This window comes from Oncorhynchus mykiss, chromosome 6 (assembly GCF_057628025.1).
Source record: "Oncorhynchus mykiss isolate SJ-2025 chromosome 6, ASM5762802v1, whole genome shotgun sequence".
Taxonomy (NCBI): Eukaryota; Metazoa; Chordata; class Actinopteri; order Salmoniformes; family Salmonidae; genus Oncorhynchus; species Oncorhynchus mykiss.
The window spans coordinates 38,213,925-38,229,595 of NC_143027.1; the positions used below are offsets into that span (position 1 = coordinate 38,213,925).

Sequence of the window (15,671 nt, forward strand, 5' to 3'; positions counted from 1 at the left end):
AGTTAAGAACAAATTCTTATTTAGAAGGACAGCCTACTTCCTCCCTGTCGGGGAATTGAACCCCGGTCTCCCGCGTGCCCGCACGACGCGGGGGTTCTTTAGCTAAGTAGCCCAGCACTGTAGCCTACTCCTGACTGTCACTTTTTACAGCACCATATTTTCCATATCATCCTTACTCCCACCTGAGACGCAGACGTCTCATCTAGACACCTGGAAATGCAAATGCACTACGCTAAATGCTAAATGTACTCGTTAAAACTCAAACGTTCATTAAAACACACATGCAGGGTATTGAATTAAAGCTACACTCGTTGTGAATCTAGCCAACAAGTCAGATTTTTAAAATGCTTTTCGGCGAAAGCATGAGAAGCTATTATCTGATAGCATGCAACACCCCAAAATACCTGAAGGGGACGTAAACAAAAGAATTAGCGTAGCCGGCGCTACACAAAACGCAGAAATAAAATATAAAACATTCATTACCTTTGATGATATTCTTTGTTGGCACTCCTATATGTTCCATAAACATCACAATTGGGTCTTTTCCCCGATTAAATCCGTCCATGAATGCCCAAAATATCCATTTGTATAGCCTGTCTGGTTCAGGAAAAACCTCCGTTCCAAAACGCAACGTCATTTTTTAAAATTATATAAGTTGCCTATATTCTTTGACAAAACACTTCAAACTACTTTTCTAACCCAACTTTAGGTATTTGTAAATGTCAATAATCGATCAAATTGATCACTGGGCGATCTGTATTCAATAGCAGCTACGTTGTCCTTTCTCTCTCTTCCAAAAATCTTTTCCTGTATGCTGGACGAAATGAAGGATCTATTTGTCATTACACAAAGGATTTTTTTCAATGAAAATGACGTTTTTGGCGACATCGTGTGGAAGTTGTAGGAACTGCAAGCTCCCGGCTATATATTTTTGCTTGCAATAAACAATTCAGAGACTGGCGGATTAATACTTTTCTGTGGTTTTTGTGACCAGGTTTTTCTTGGGATTTCGCTTGCTGTTCACGTTCTGTTATAGTCACAGACATTATTTAACCAGTTTTAGAAACTTCAGAGTGTTTTCTATCCACACATACTAATCATATGCATATACTATATTCCTGGCATGAGTAGCAGGACGCTGAAATGTTGCTTGATTTTTAACAGAATGTTTGAAAAAGTAGTGGGTCGACTTAAGAGGTTAAGAACAAATTCTTATTTAGAAGGACAGCCTACTTCCTCCCTGTCGGGGAATTGAACCCCGGTCTCCCGCGTGCCCGCACGACGCGGGGATTCTTTAGCTAAGTAGCCCAGCACTGTAGCCTACTCCTGACCGTCACTTTGTACAGCACCATATTTTCCATATCATCCTTATGGAAACACAGAGGTTTTTCTTGGAATAGAAACACCATAATATTAATCAAATGAATTAAGAAACATTTCTTAAAATCAGTCCGATATAGTATGTTCTTACAAAAAAAGGTTTTAAATTCTCTAGTACAGCCACTATTGAAGGCTATTAAATGCTTCTCAAAGATGCCCTCTGGTGGTCAAACTAGCAATAACATTAATGGCATCAGTTGGCTTTTCATAGCCGAGCATTCATAGGTCGAGAAAGCAGGTACAGTAGGGTGAGAGAAGGAGGGAGAAAGAGAGAGAGAGGGTCGAAAACAGCAGTTCCGGGACAAGGTAGCACGTCCGGCTAACAGGTCAGGGTTCCATAGCCGCAGGCAGAACAGTTGAAACTGGAGCAGCAGCACGACAAGGTAGCACGTTAGCACATCTGGTGAACAGGTCAGGGTTCCATAGCCACAGGCAAAACAGCAGAAACTGGATCAGCATAGAGAGAGGGTGCATACTTAAGTTCACACAGGACAACAGATAAGACAGTAGAGTTTCACCAGATAGGACAGACTGACCCTAGCCCCCCCAGCACATAGAGTATTGCAGCATAGATACTGGGGGCTGAGACAGGAGGGGTGAGGGGACACTGTGGCCCCGTCCGACGATACCCCGGACAGGGTCAACCAGGCAGGATATAACCCCACCAACTTTACCAAAGTACAGCCCCTACACCACTATAGGGATATCAACAGACCACCAACTTACTACCCTGAGACAAGGCTGAGTATAGCCCACGAATATCTTCTTGACCGCACGAGCCCGAGGGAGAACATAACCGGACAGGAAGATCAAGTCGAGTGTAACGAAAAAAGCTTGGTACGACGTGATGCACCCCTCCTAGGAACAGCATGAAAGAGCACTAGTAAGCCAGTGATTCAGCCCACATAATAGGGTCAGCGGCAGAGAATCACAGGGGAAAGAGGGGAGCCGGCCAGGCGGAGGCAGCAAGGGTGGTTCGTCACTCCAGTGCCTTGCCGTGCACCCCAATAAGAAATACGTGTTATGTCCCATTAATCTCTCCTTCCTCCTGATTTGTGCCAGTGTTAATTACATCAACACTTTTTTAGGACGAAAAATACGTCAACCACCTATTTTTCCTTATTAAAACTATAATGATGAAGAGACGAGGTGCCCCGGAAAAAAACAAAGTATTGCAAATTACTTTTCATTTTAGTCAACGAAAATGTGACGAGATGTGAATTCCATGTCAGACTAATGGCCATTAATTTTACATGAAGCTCCTTTTCATTTGTTTTGTCCAATCATAAGAATGCATGAAGTATATTTCATGTCAATTCTGACAATGAGCAGATTGCATCTATCAGTTGTGCGGTCTGATTGAGCTGATCTGCCCAGCTCTCCCATACAGATCCCAGGCGGTTACTTCCGTCACTTGTCAATCTTTTGAACTGATGCAAAGCCAAGATACCTCAACTAGAGACCATGTTTACTTTCATGTAGGCTATTTTTGCTTTAATCACATTAGAAGCTCTGTTTCCCATGTGCGCTGTTATTTATTCATCTATGTTGCCGCTTTTTCGTTGTGGTCCGTAAATACGAGCTGCAGTTGCTTTTTTCCTGTGGCAAAAACAGTTCATAGTTTTTAATAGTTTTAATAGTTAAATATTATGAGTAGAGTAATACTTCTGCCATTTTTGCAAAGCTCAAATTCTCTTCTGTTCAAGGAAACCACTGTTATTTACCCCCTTGATTATGATGGGGAGAAAATCTGAGCTGTAAATTGTTTCCAAGATGGCGTAGCAGTTAGACGTCTTTGTCTTTGTCCTGTCGTGTCCCTTGTGTGTATATATATATTTATATATTTTTCTTCGCATATGGTTTTTTAAATATTTTCCTAAAACTCAACTTCTAAATACTCTCCTGCAACCCGCCTCACCCAATGTGGAGTGGATCTGTTTTTTTCCTAAAGTATTTCTATTTACATCGGATCTGGAATCCCTCAACTGAAGCTATCCAGCTAACTAGCTACCAGCTATCAGTCAGCAAACCACTGCTAGCGGTTATCAGCTAACCTTTAGCTTGGAAAGCTCTCGACAGTTCGTACAATGTGACTCAAACCAGAGCATAACGGACCTATTTTTCTCTCCATATCCCCGGATTCCTACTGCAAACTCTGAACCTTTTCATCTGGATCTTCGCAACTAGCTAACTGCAATCCCTGGTGACTACTCCTGGCTAGCGTTTCCATCCCGGAGCAAGCACCAATTAGCCTGAAGCTAGCCCGGCTTGGGCTCCTGGGCTACCACCAAAGCCCACTCCTGGGCTACAATATCCGGACCCCTTCTACTGCCGGTACTGGGCACGGAACCCCGCCGATCCTCTACGACTGGAATACCGTCATAATCTGCCCGAGGATTCCAACAGGCCCCTCAGGCGCGACGTCCGCTGAAGGCCCATTCTGCTAACCGCGGCCTGCTAGCTATCTAGAGCTACTTAGAACCCTAGTAATCCACGACTGGTCTATTGACGTCACCGCACGAGGAGGCGAAAACAGACTTGCCTCCATCGCGACGTCCCCCAAAGGCCCTTCTGCTAACTTGCTAGCCCCGGTCTGCTAACTGCTAGCTTGCTAGCCCCGGTCTGCTAATCTGCTTGCTTGCTAACCCCGGCCTGCTAACTGCTAGCTTGTTAGCCCCGACCTACTAACTGCTAGCTTGTTAGCCCCGGCCTGCTAACTGTCTGAATCGCCGTGTCCCCAGCCAGCCCAACCACTCACTGGACCCATATGATCACTTGGCTACGCATGCCTCTCTCTAATATCAATATGCCTCGTCCATTACTGTCCTGGTTAGTGATTACTGTCTTATTTCACTTTAGAGCTTCTAGCCCTGCTCAATATGCCTTAACCAACCATGTTGTTCCACCTCCTACATATGCGATGACATCACCTGGTTTAAACGTCTCTAGAGACTATATCTCTCTCATCATTACTCAATACCTAGGTTTACCTACAATGTATTCTCTTCCTACCATACCTTTGTCTGTACACTATGCCTTGAATCTATGCTATCGTGCCCAGGGACCTGCTCCTTTTACTCTCTGTTCCGAAAAGTGCCTTCCTCACCATCTTAAATATGCTTGCTCCATTCAAAACAAATTGAGCCAGGAATAGATATAGTCCTTGGTTCACTCCAGACCTGTCTGCCCTTGACCAGCACAAAAACATTCTATTGCGTTCCGCGTTAGCTCCCCACAAATGTAAAATTATTAGATTGGTTTAGCCATGTATTAACTTGCGGCTGTTTCCTTATGCCAGTCATTGCCTTTCAAATCCATGAAGGGAAGTGAACAAGTGTAAGCAACCTTTGGGAACATGTATAGAGGTGAAATAGTGTTATGTACAGTGCATTCGGAAAGTATTCAGACCCTTTGACTTTTTCCACATTTTGTTACATTACGGCCTTGTTCTAAAATGTATTAAATTGTCCCCCCCCCCCCCCCTCATCAATCTACACACAATACCCCATAATGACAAAGCAAAAACAAGTTTTTAGAAATTTCTGCAAATGTATATTAAAAGAAAGTATTCAGACCCTTTACTCAGTACAATGTTGAAGCACGTTTGGCAGCGATTACAGCAAGTCTTCTTGGGTATGACGCTACAAGATTGGCACAACTGTATTTGGGGCGTTTCTCCCATTCTTCTATGCATATCCTCTCAAGCTCTGTCAGGTTGGATGGGGAGAGTCACTGCACAGCTATTTTCAGGTCTCTCCAGAGATGTTCGATCGGTTTCATGTCCGGGCACTGGCTGGGCCACTCAAGGACATTCAGAGACTTGTCCCGAAGCCACTCATGTGTTATCTTGGCTGTGTGCTTAGGGTCGTTGTCCTTTTCGAAGGTGAACCTTCACCCCAGTCTGAGGCCCTGAGTGCTCTGGAGCAGGGTTTCATCAAAGAACTCTCTGTACTTTTCTCTGTTCATCTTTGGTGCCAGGTTTCCTCCAGATGTGACGCTTGACATTCAGGCCAAAGACTCCAATCTTGGTCAACAGACCAGAGAGTCTTGTTTCTCATTGTCTGAGAGTGCTTTAGGTGCCTTTTAGCAAACTCCAAGCGGGCTGTCGTGCCTCTTACTGAGGAGCTGCTTCCGTCTGGCCGCTACCTTAAAGGCCTGATTGGTGGATTGCTATAGATAGATGGTTGTCCTTCTGGAAGGTTCTCCCACCTCCACAGAGGAACTCTGGAGCTCTGTCAGAGTGACCATCGGGTACTTGGTCACCTTCCTGACCAAGGCCCTTCTCCCCCGATTGCTCAGTTTGGACGGACAGCCTGCTCTATGTAGAATCTCGGTGGTTCCAAACTTCAAAGCTGCAGACATTTTTTGGTACCCTTTTGTTTTTTGCTCTGACATGCACAGTTAACTGTGGGACCTTATATAAACAGGTGTGTGTCTTTCCAAATCACGTCGAATCAATTGAATTTACCACAGGTGGACTCCAATCAAGTTGTAGAAACATCTCAAGGATGATCAATGGAAACAGGATGCACCTTAGCTCAATTTTGAGTCTCATAGCAAAGGGTCTGCATACTTATGTAAATAAATATATTATTTTCATTTTTTTATAAATGTGCAAAAATGTTGCTTTGTCATTATGTGGTATTGTGTAGATTGAGGAAATTATTTTAATTAATCCATTTTAGAATAAGGCTGTAACGTAACAAAATGTGGAAAAGGTCAAGGGGTCTGAATACTTTCCGAATGCACAGTATGTCAGACAGCTGGTTATATAGGCCAATACACGGTACAGCCTGTTTCCAAAAAAGGCCCAATAAAAGCTTTCCAATTGGTGTCATTCATATTTGTCTTATACTGTGCCAGAGAAAAGTTGTAGTTCTGAATTTTTATATTTTATGAGTGCTCATGAAGATGGAAGTCAAGTTTTAAATGACTTTTCAACTGAGCACACCCATAAAATTGGCTACTGGTGGCCTAGCAAAGACCAGGGGTGGCTCCTCCAGCCCACTTAGAACAGGAAAGTGCTAAAATGTCTACAAACCCATTTTTGCTTTTGTCATTATGGTGTATTGTGTGTAGATGTATTTTTCTTGAAACCTATTTATTTAACTTGGCAAGTCAGTTAAGAACAAATTCTTAATTACAATGATGACCTACCCCGACCAAACCCTAACCCGGACGACGCTGGGCTAATTGTGCTCCGCCCTTTGGGACTCCCAATCACGGCCAGTTGTGATACAGCCCAGGATTGAACCAGGGTCTGTAGTGACGCCTCTAGCACTGAGATGCAGTGCCTTAGACCGCTGCGCCACTCGGGATGAAGGAAGAAAACAATTTAATCAATTTTAGAATAAGGCTGTAACGTAACAAAATGTGGAAAAAAGTCAAGGGGTTTGAATACTTTCCAAAGGCACTGTATGAATTAATGTTTGTAAAATGTAAAAAAAATAAAATAAATGTGTTTAAAACAAATTATTATAATAAGTAAACGTTGAGAGATGACAGTCTACCAGTAGGCTACCCCTTGTTTGGTGAAAGCAAATGTTCTAGGTAAAAAGTACATTTGATGTAATAAATTCTAATAATGTAATCTTCTAACATGCAACTATTCAAATCAAATCAAATTTATTTATATAGCCCTTCGTACATCAGCTGATATCTCAAAGTGCTGTACAGAAACCCAGCCTAAAACCCAAACAGCAAGCAATGCAGCTGTAGAAGCACGGTTGCTAGGAAAAACTCCCTAGAAAGTCCAAAACCTAGGAAGAAACCTAGAGAGGAACCAAACTATGTATATTCAACCAAAACTATGTATGACAAGGTAAGTTGGAAAACTGAAAAAGTTTTTTTTCTTCTTATTGTCTCTTTTCAGGTTTTGAAGAAGATTGCTAAGTTCATCCAGGAGCAGAATGATAAGATCTATGCTCCACGAGGTCTGCTCCTCACTGACCCTATTGAGAGAGGCCTCCGAGTTGTATCCTTCAGAAAGCAGTGTGATAGCCATTAAAGCAACGTGTCTGGAAAGGTAACGCAGACTTCCATCCAAAATGGCACCCTTTGAAGGGCACTACTTTGTAAAGTAGTGCACTATATATTGGGAATAGTGTGCCTTTGGAATGCAGCCTCAATATGTGCTACGTTCACGGGATAAACAAGGTACTACTATATTTAGAATTAGAAGATCAGAAAATAAGTCTTGTGCTTTTTTTCAGTGATATTTCCTTTATGCGTTTCTTAGGTTTCATCATGCAGGCTGATGTATATTTAAGTCAGGGCTGGGCTAGCTCCATGTTGATGTGTGCTGTGTAGTACTATTTAAAACAATGAAGTTTCACATTGACCTGCTGCTGGTGTGTGACCGAGTTGGTATTTGGTGTTTCCACAGGTGCATCCCAAATGGCACCCTATTCCCATTACAGTGCGCTACTTTTGACCAGAACCCCATAGGGATTAGGGTGCCATTTGGGACGCGTTACCCAGGGCTCTGTGTGGTGTGCTCCCCTCTCGAACCCCTGCCTGTAAATGGAAACCAGGAGTCTGGGCAGCTCACAGTGGTACCCTGTAATAATACCAGATAAAAGTTATATTTAATCAATTTCATCTGCTCAAAATCAGAGGGTGCAGAAATGGTCTACGTTCTCCAAGTGTATGGGGTGTAGCCTGAGTGACTGACTCAACATCCAAAATGAATTGTACTGAGGGCTGGAGCAGGCAGTGAAATATGACTGAAATCGTTTACAGCTGAGGACCTCCTGTATGATTTCATTGTCTGCATCCCAAATGGCACCGTATGGGGCTCTTGTCAAAAGTAGTGCACTATTTAGGGAATAGGGTGTCATTTGGAAAGCAGACCTTGGTTTTATGGCGACCTCCTGGATTATTTCTCCAGCACTGCAGAGCTGCTGATTTTGGCCTGGGAGCGGCTGTGATAGCAGAGTGGAGATTGACAGGAATGTCACACCTGCCCCCCCATGTCTTCTCAATGCACCTGAACAAGTAATGTCTGCATTTTCGAGTGTCTGATTTTATGTTTTGACTATTGCTGCCCAAGTGCTTTACTCACAGCAGTATGCGTCTGTAGATGTCATATTTTAGAGGAATTCTGCATTGCCTTTAACTAAACACGATCAAGGTTGAAGTAACCATCTTTGAAGACAGGAGCCTTGGCAGATAAAATCTACAGTACTATGGTGAGTTTCAAGACACGGTCATGTCACACAGGATGTGTACAACAGATTGCATATGCCTCATGTGTATTCATGGCCATTCTGTATTACTTTCCAAATTACTCTGGCGCAATCTGAGGAAGAATACTGTCAAAAAACTGCTCAAAGGGTGAAATCTATAAGTATTTGAGTAGTGAGTGCGTGAGAGCAATTTCTTTAATCTAATGATGGATAGATGTGGCATGTTATTGAATTGAAATATGGCTGCTCTTGCTTTCCAAGACTGACATTTATATTCTTCATGGTTTCACCCCATGCTGTTACGAAAATCATTGAGACCAAGTCATTGTCCCACAGCAATTTGTATTTACTCTCATGCTGTGCAGTTCCCATCTACCATGCTCTCTACAGTATCACGCCTCTCCGTTATGGGTTTCGAACATCGGAGAGTTAATTAAAATGTACTGGCAGACAGCACATGGTTTTTCTCCCAATGTATTTCAAGAGGACTACATGTGTCATGAATCTATTTGCCTCAATCAAGCACATCTGTCTGCCTTGTGTAGGTTATTGCATATGACAAAGAACATCATTTCCCCCATTTAAGATCGCAACTATTTTCAACAACAAGTGTCACGCTGCGAAACTGTTTACGAACTCTTAATGACAATGTCTCAACCTGGTGTTTTTCAACAGACACTTCAGTCACGCCAAACCCAAACTGTCTCTGATAATGTTCTACATGAAGAGAGAGCAACAATTCTTTAATGGATCTGCTGAAGAACATGGCCCTAGTTGTTCATCAAGTGCTGGTTCAGCTCTGGCCTGGTGGAACAAAGTGCATACAGGGGTTATTATTTTCATTAGAAATTCCTGACGGGCACCTCTATACATGTATTTGTGAGGAATGTAAACTGCTCTTTTATAAGTAGCTGTTGAGAGAAGTCCGTTGGACTGTTGCCATGGTCTTTTAGGCAATCTGTCCTTCCGTCCGTGCAGCAGGCCCACTGGAAAGGCCCAATGTGAAGTGTTGCGATTGCATTGTCCCGCTACTCTGCTGCATGCTCTTCCTTACATAGCAGAGCAGAAGGCCCCGATGGCGGACCTCAGTGGACCTGTTGTGGAATTTCACTGTTCGGGGTGAAGTGTGTGATGAATGGTCCTCTGGTGTAATTGCACCAGACCGCAGTGTAGGAAAACAGGCGTTCAGCAGTTAATGGTTTCAAAATGAGTCATTAACAGACGGCGGTGCCAAGTCTATCTCCCTATGCTCCTCCACCACAGTGCTCACTATTCAGGAGCAGGACCAATGCACTGTGTGTTGTACTGGTTCTTCCTGGTGCCAACCTGCCAGCACACTGACTGGCACTGCTTTAGAGAGCGGGCACCTGGACTATCTTGACCTTCAAATCATTAGTCTTTGGAGAGAATAAATGCTGTCAATTGTGAATATGTGAAAAGGTTTATGATATTTAAAATAAAGATACATGTTTTCTCAGAAGAACAACTTTGAAATGACCGAATAGCTTTGATACAACAGAAGTTGATGATACAGTCAGGTAGTAACTAGTGCACATTGTTGAGCACGGTGATGTATGATGGTGGGCGTTTAGAGCCATAGAGATGAGTAGCTAGCTAACTGTGACATTTCTTTGGCAGATCCCAAAAAATAAACTATGGCTTCACTAAAGTTTATCTGCGTCATACTGGCTGCCGTTTTGTCTTTAAAAAAAATAAATATTCCTGCTGTTTAAAGGGCGTTTTTTCTCACTGACCTTCTCACTTTTGGCAGATCCCAGACTGACTGGACAAGAGCTCTTGAGGGGCTGGTTCTATCTGGTTCTGGCTCTGCTCAGCATCACCTGGGGCCTCATTTATCAAAGGTGCGTTCACACAAAAAATCGTCTAAACCTTGCGTATGCCAGTTTTCCCTCAAATGTTAGTATTTATCCATTTTGAACTTGAAGGGAAAGTGTGCTTATCTCCACGGAAATCTCAGACCAGCCGTACGCACAACTTCTAGTGGTAGATCAACATGTATCGCAAGCAAATATTGTTATTTTGAGAAAAAATGTAGGTGTTTGATGCACAAGAATTATAATAATGGTAGGCTAATAAAAACATAAAGGCCTAATGATAGAACAGATGCATTTGCCGTTGGTAAGGAGATCACATAGCAGCATGTAGCCTAATGCGTCTCTTTTACTTGTATTATATAAGCCTAAATTATAATCATATAGCAGGACATGTCTCTCCTTTTCCACTCTTAGCGGCGTTGGCGGAAAGAGGATCTTTCTGGTTTTCAGGGATACAGTATTTTCAACCTAACTTCCATTTCTCCTGGAGAAAGGAGGAGAGCCAAACATGCTCAAAAGTAAATAGACCGGTAGCCTATTTAAATTTGACAGTGTGTAGGATACAGTATTGCCACATCATAGCCTATTTCAATTCAGAGCCTATACCAAGGCAGGAGATAGAAACACAATCATCTACTTCAAAATATTGAACAGGAATGAGTATTTTTCATAGAAGTGTGCTGTAGCATTTACTTTTGAGCTGTTCGAATAGGGAATCAAACTTTCAGAATGTGCTACCAGTGTTTGGCACTCTCTATAGGCGGCATGCATTTTTTTGTTTGAAAAAGGTAAGTATTCTGCCCTCAGCTCTACATAAACGTGATAAAATTTTCCATTGCACTTTCTTTTAGAAACTGTAATGGCCCAGTTCCAACATCTCCAAATCATACATCAAATGAGGGTGTCTTTATTACCATAAAAGGTAACAAAAACGTTCGTATATGTTGTGTGCAGTAGTTTGATAAATCCCAATAATTTAGTTGTGCATGCAAATCCTAGCATCCCTCCCGTACGGCAGAGTTTAGTGAGAAATGTACGCACGGTTGATAAATGAGGCCCCTGGTCCTGGGTAGGTGGGACCACCACCGCACCTCCAGACTGAGGACCACCTGAAACTTTAGCCTGCAGAACATCATACCAGCCCTCCTGGCTCCCATCCAGGATCCACATCTACTTTCTGACTACTGCGTCTCTACAATCTCCCCTGTACTCGACTCCCTCACACTGTTTTATACTCCACTCAACTAACGCATGTACAGTATATAATGCTGGGGCTGTATTACACATTCAAATTCTAAAGGCCCCTCTAAAGTGAAATAAGATACGATTTGACAGTTAGGTTGTTTTCTGTAATACATCCCCAGACTCCTAATCTTCTAAAAATGTATTTCCTATCTCTGTATTTATAACCATTTACTTACTGCATCTTAAGTCTGTTTACTTTTGCCTGTACAGAGATCGCTTGCTTTACAAAACCAAATGGCCCAAATTATGCTTGCATTCTTCTTGCATGTTGCGTCAATGCTCAGATGGTCCTTTTGTAAAACGTAAATGTGCCGTGCACAGTGTTTGTTTGGTGACTACTGTTCATTTTGCCGTGCGTTGATTGACTTGTTTGTATGTGTGTGGGTAGGCTATGTCTAGCTATGTAAGCACATTTGATTGCCTTCAAGTGAAGCGTTAGGCCGAGAAGTGCTCTTGTTTGTCTCCAGTGCCTGTAGTTTCTGTGAAGATTGCCTCTGTCAGCTCAGTGGGTTCAGGTCAAGTGTATCTTAGCATACTATTTTAGCAGCCATCTTATTTAGCTTATCCTAACTTTTGCTCGCTTTATTTTCTGCAGCAAGCATGTTAAAAATCGAAGACGATTCCTAAACAACCTCAACTTCTTGATTTCTTTGTTTTTGTATCGATCAATTGTATGAATGAAGGACATTAGATTGTTAACTTTTGGTGATGATATAGATATACATGGACAGTACGTGGGTTAAATACAATGATTAATATAAACCCTGGATTGCTGATATGTATTGGCCAATGAAAGGCTTTGAAGCCAAAGGTCGGCCATAGTGGCACTCCTCAGAAGAAGCAGTTTTCAATTAAATGTATCGAAGACAAAATTACATGTATTTAAGTATTTTTTTATTGTAGTGGGGACGGTAGCATTAGAACTTTAAAAAAATTATACTTTGACAAATGTTTTTTATATATACAGTACCGGTCAAAAGTTTGGACACACCTACTCTCTCAAGGGTTTTTCATTATTTTTACTATTTTCTACATTGTAGAAGAATAGTGAAGACATCAAAACCATGAAATAACACATATGGAATTATGTAAATCAAAATATATTTTATATTTGAGATTCTCAAAGTAGCCACCTTGATGGCAGCTTTGCATACTCTCAACCAGCTTCACCTGGAATGCTTTTCCAACAGTCTTGAAGGAGTTCCCACATATGCTGAGCACTTGTTGGTTGCTTTTCCTTCACTCTGTGGTCCAACTCATCCCAAACCATCTCAATTGGGTTGTGGTCAGGTTATTGTGGAAGTCAGGTCATCTGATGCATCACTTTCCTTCTTGGTCAAATAGCCCTTACACAGCCTGGAGGTGTGTTGGGTCATTGTCCTATTGAAAAACAAATGATAGTCCCACTAAGCACAAACCAGATGGGTTGGTGTATCGATGCAGAATGCTGTGGTAGTCATGCTGATTTAAGTGTGCCTTGATTTCTAAATAAATCACTGACAGTGTCACCAGAAAAGCACCATCACACCTCCTCCCCCATTCTTCATGGTGGGATCCACACATACGGAGATCATCCGTTCACCTACTCTGCGTCTCACAAAGAAGGCAGTTGGAACCAAAAATCTCAAATTTGGACTCATCAGACCAAAGGACAGATTTCCACCGGTCTAATATCCATTGTTCATGTTTCTTGGGCCAAGCAAGTCTCTTCTTATTATTGGTTTCCTTTAGTAGTGGTTTCTTTGCAGCAATTTGACCATGAAGGCCTGATTCACAGAGTCTCCTCTGAGTAGTTAATGTTGACATGTCTGTTACTTGAACTCAGTGAAGCATTTATTTGGGCTGCAATTTCTGAGGCTGGTAACTCTAATGAACTTATCCTCTGCAGCAGAGTTAACTCAGGGTCTTCCCTTCCTGTGGAGGTCCTCATGAGAGCCAGTTCCATCATAGCGCTTGGTGGTTTTTACGACTGCACTTAAAGACATTGTCAAAGATCTTGAAATTTTCCAAATTGACTACTTTGTGTGTGGCTACTTTGAAATCTAAAATATATTTTGATTTGTTTAACACTTTTTTGGTTACTGCCATATGTGTTATTTCATAGTTTTGATGTCTTCACTATTATTCTACAATGTAGAAAATAGTAAAAATAAAGAAAAACCCTTGAATGAGTAGGTGTGTCCAAACTTTTCTCTGGTACTGTATATATTCGTATGTTTCATAATTATTTTTTATGTTTAGCTTACATAATGTAATTTTAAAGTATGCTTTACGGAGTCTGTAATGGAATAAATGTGGCTAAAACTAATTTGGACTTTTCTATAGCTTCCAAAATATATTTTTTACCATGGTTGGGGTGTCAAGATGGAGGGGTGGTGGCTTCAAAACAGCTCCTTGTCAGTCATCTAGTTTATAAGTAATTGGTTAAATTTGACATTGCTCCATGGAATTACATCCATTTCATAATGTGTTTTGAATGCTGAGTTTCTTCTGTCTGACGTAAATCTGTTAGTGCTATATTACAGATAATCTAACACTACAGAAATGTCCAACTATAGATTTATAGAACATTTTGAGGGTAGGTTATAATGAAAGTCAGATTACTTATTCTCATATATTGTAAATATTATTTCAATGTATTCTGAAAATGGCAATGTTGAGCAAAGTGAAAATGTATTTAATTTGGCCTTTTTAACATTAAACTCATTAATTTGATAAATTAGTATCCCTTTTTATATGTATATTTTTTTTGTTGTTCAAATGCAAACGGTTCCTTAACTTGTGAATTGTATCATAATAAATCAAACGTATACTTCTTCTAAACTTCTGGATGATGCAGAAAATCATTTGGATGTTTTAGCTTAAAGGGGCAATTCCACAGTTGAAACAATAACGAAGTGTGTTCCCCACCACTGTTTCAGTAAAAAGCTCAAATTCATAGACAGAGCTATAGTGGTTAGAGCATTGGGCCAGTAACCGAAAGGTTGCTAAATTGAATCCCCGAGCTGACAAGGTGAACATCTGTCGTTCTGCCCCTGAACAAGGCAGTTAACCCACTGTTCCTAGACCGTCATTGAAAATAAGAATTTGTTCTTAACTGACTTTCCTAGTTAAATAAATAAATACAATCCACAACATGAAAAGTATAGTTTTAAACATGTTTTGAAGCTATGCAGTATTTACACTTACAAACTTAGAGTAAAAGCTTATATTTTGGGTTCTGATGGGGTACGACAGTTGAACTAAGTTCATGAGATATTCATTAGTTATACTCTTCAAGAATCAATGGGTACATATTATGAATTAATACGTCCAAAAATGGATGTTGCAACTTCAATTTGTACACAAACTGTATGATAATCTGTAATAGAAATGATTTCTGTAAATGTACATATTCACGTCTTCTTTTGGGACAGCACATTCGACTGAGATTGGCCCTCTTCATCAATCCAATAGTAGCATGGATGCACAAGCACTGGTTTCACACAGCCTGTGTGTGTGTACTGATGTCTGGTCAGAGTGTTTTTTTTTAGAGGGAAAAGTTGCAACTTAGGGGCTTGAAAAACAGGACTTCCCAGAAAGCTGCTTTCAGTTCCAGGTAATATATTCTCTTGTCCACAAGATTTATAGAGGAGGACCAGCCTGACTAAATCTCCCAGAAAGTAGTAGTATTTCTCACCGTTAAACTAAATATTCCCAGAAAAGTCATTCTGGGTATAACTAAGGAGGTGAAGCAATTTCGAGTAAGATTGGACAAAGGGACACAGTCAGCATCCCAAATGGCACCCTATTTCCTATGTAAGCCTATGCTCCGGTCAAATGTACTGCACTACGTAGGGAATAGGGTGCCATTTAGGATGCTAGCACAGAGATAGGACTTTCCCATGAACTCTGAGGTTACTCATGACCGTAAGAGAAATTAGACCCAATCACCTGTTCTGGTTCCCTGTCCTCTCTCAGGCCGAGCCTGAGAAAGAGACTGCTGAACCATCCCCTTCAGTTTTAGCACGCACAGAATCTATTC

The 15,671-nt window shown here is 41.5% G+C and overlaps 1 protein-coding gene across 1 annotated transcript in view; it reads left to right on the forward strand.

Annotated features, from left to right (window-relative positions):
- LOC110525893 (golgin subfamily A member 7) overlaps positions 1-14,366 on the forward strand; it is a 40,310-nt gene extending 25,944 nt beyond the window's left edge. Inside the window, exons 4-6 of the mRNA XM_021606386.3 lie at positions 7,253-7,354; positions 8,513-8,570; positions 10,339-14,366. Of these exons, the coding sequence (XP_021462061.2) occupies positions 7,253-7,354; positions 8,513-8,554 (144 nt within the window). The 3' untranslated portion in view covers positions 8,555-8,570; positions 10,339-14,366. The remainder of the gene's footprint in view (positions 1-7,252; positions 7,355-8,512; positions 8,571-10,338) is intronic.
- Positions 14,367-15,671: the final 1,305 nt, after the last annotated feature.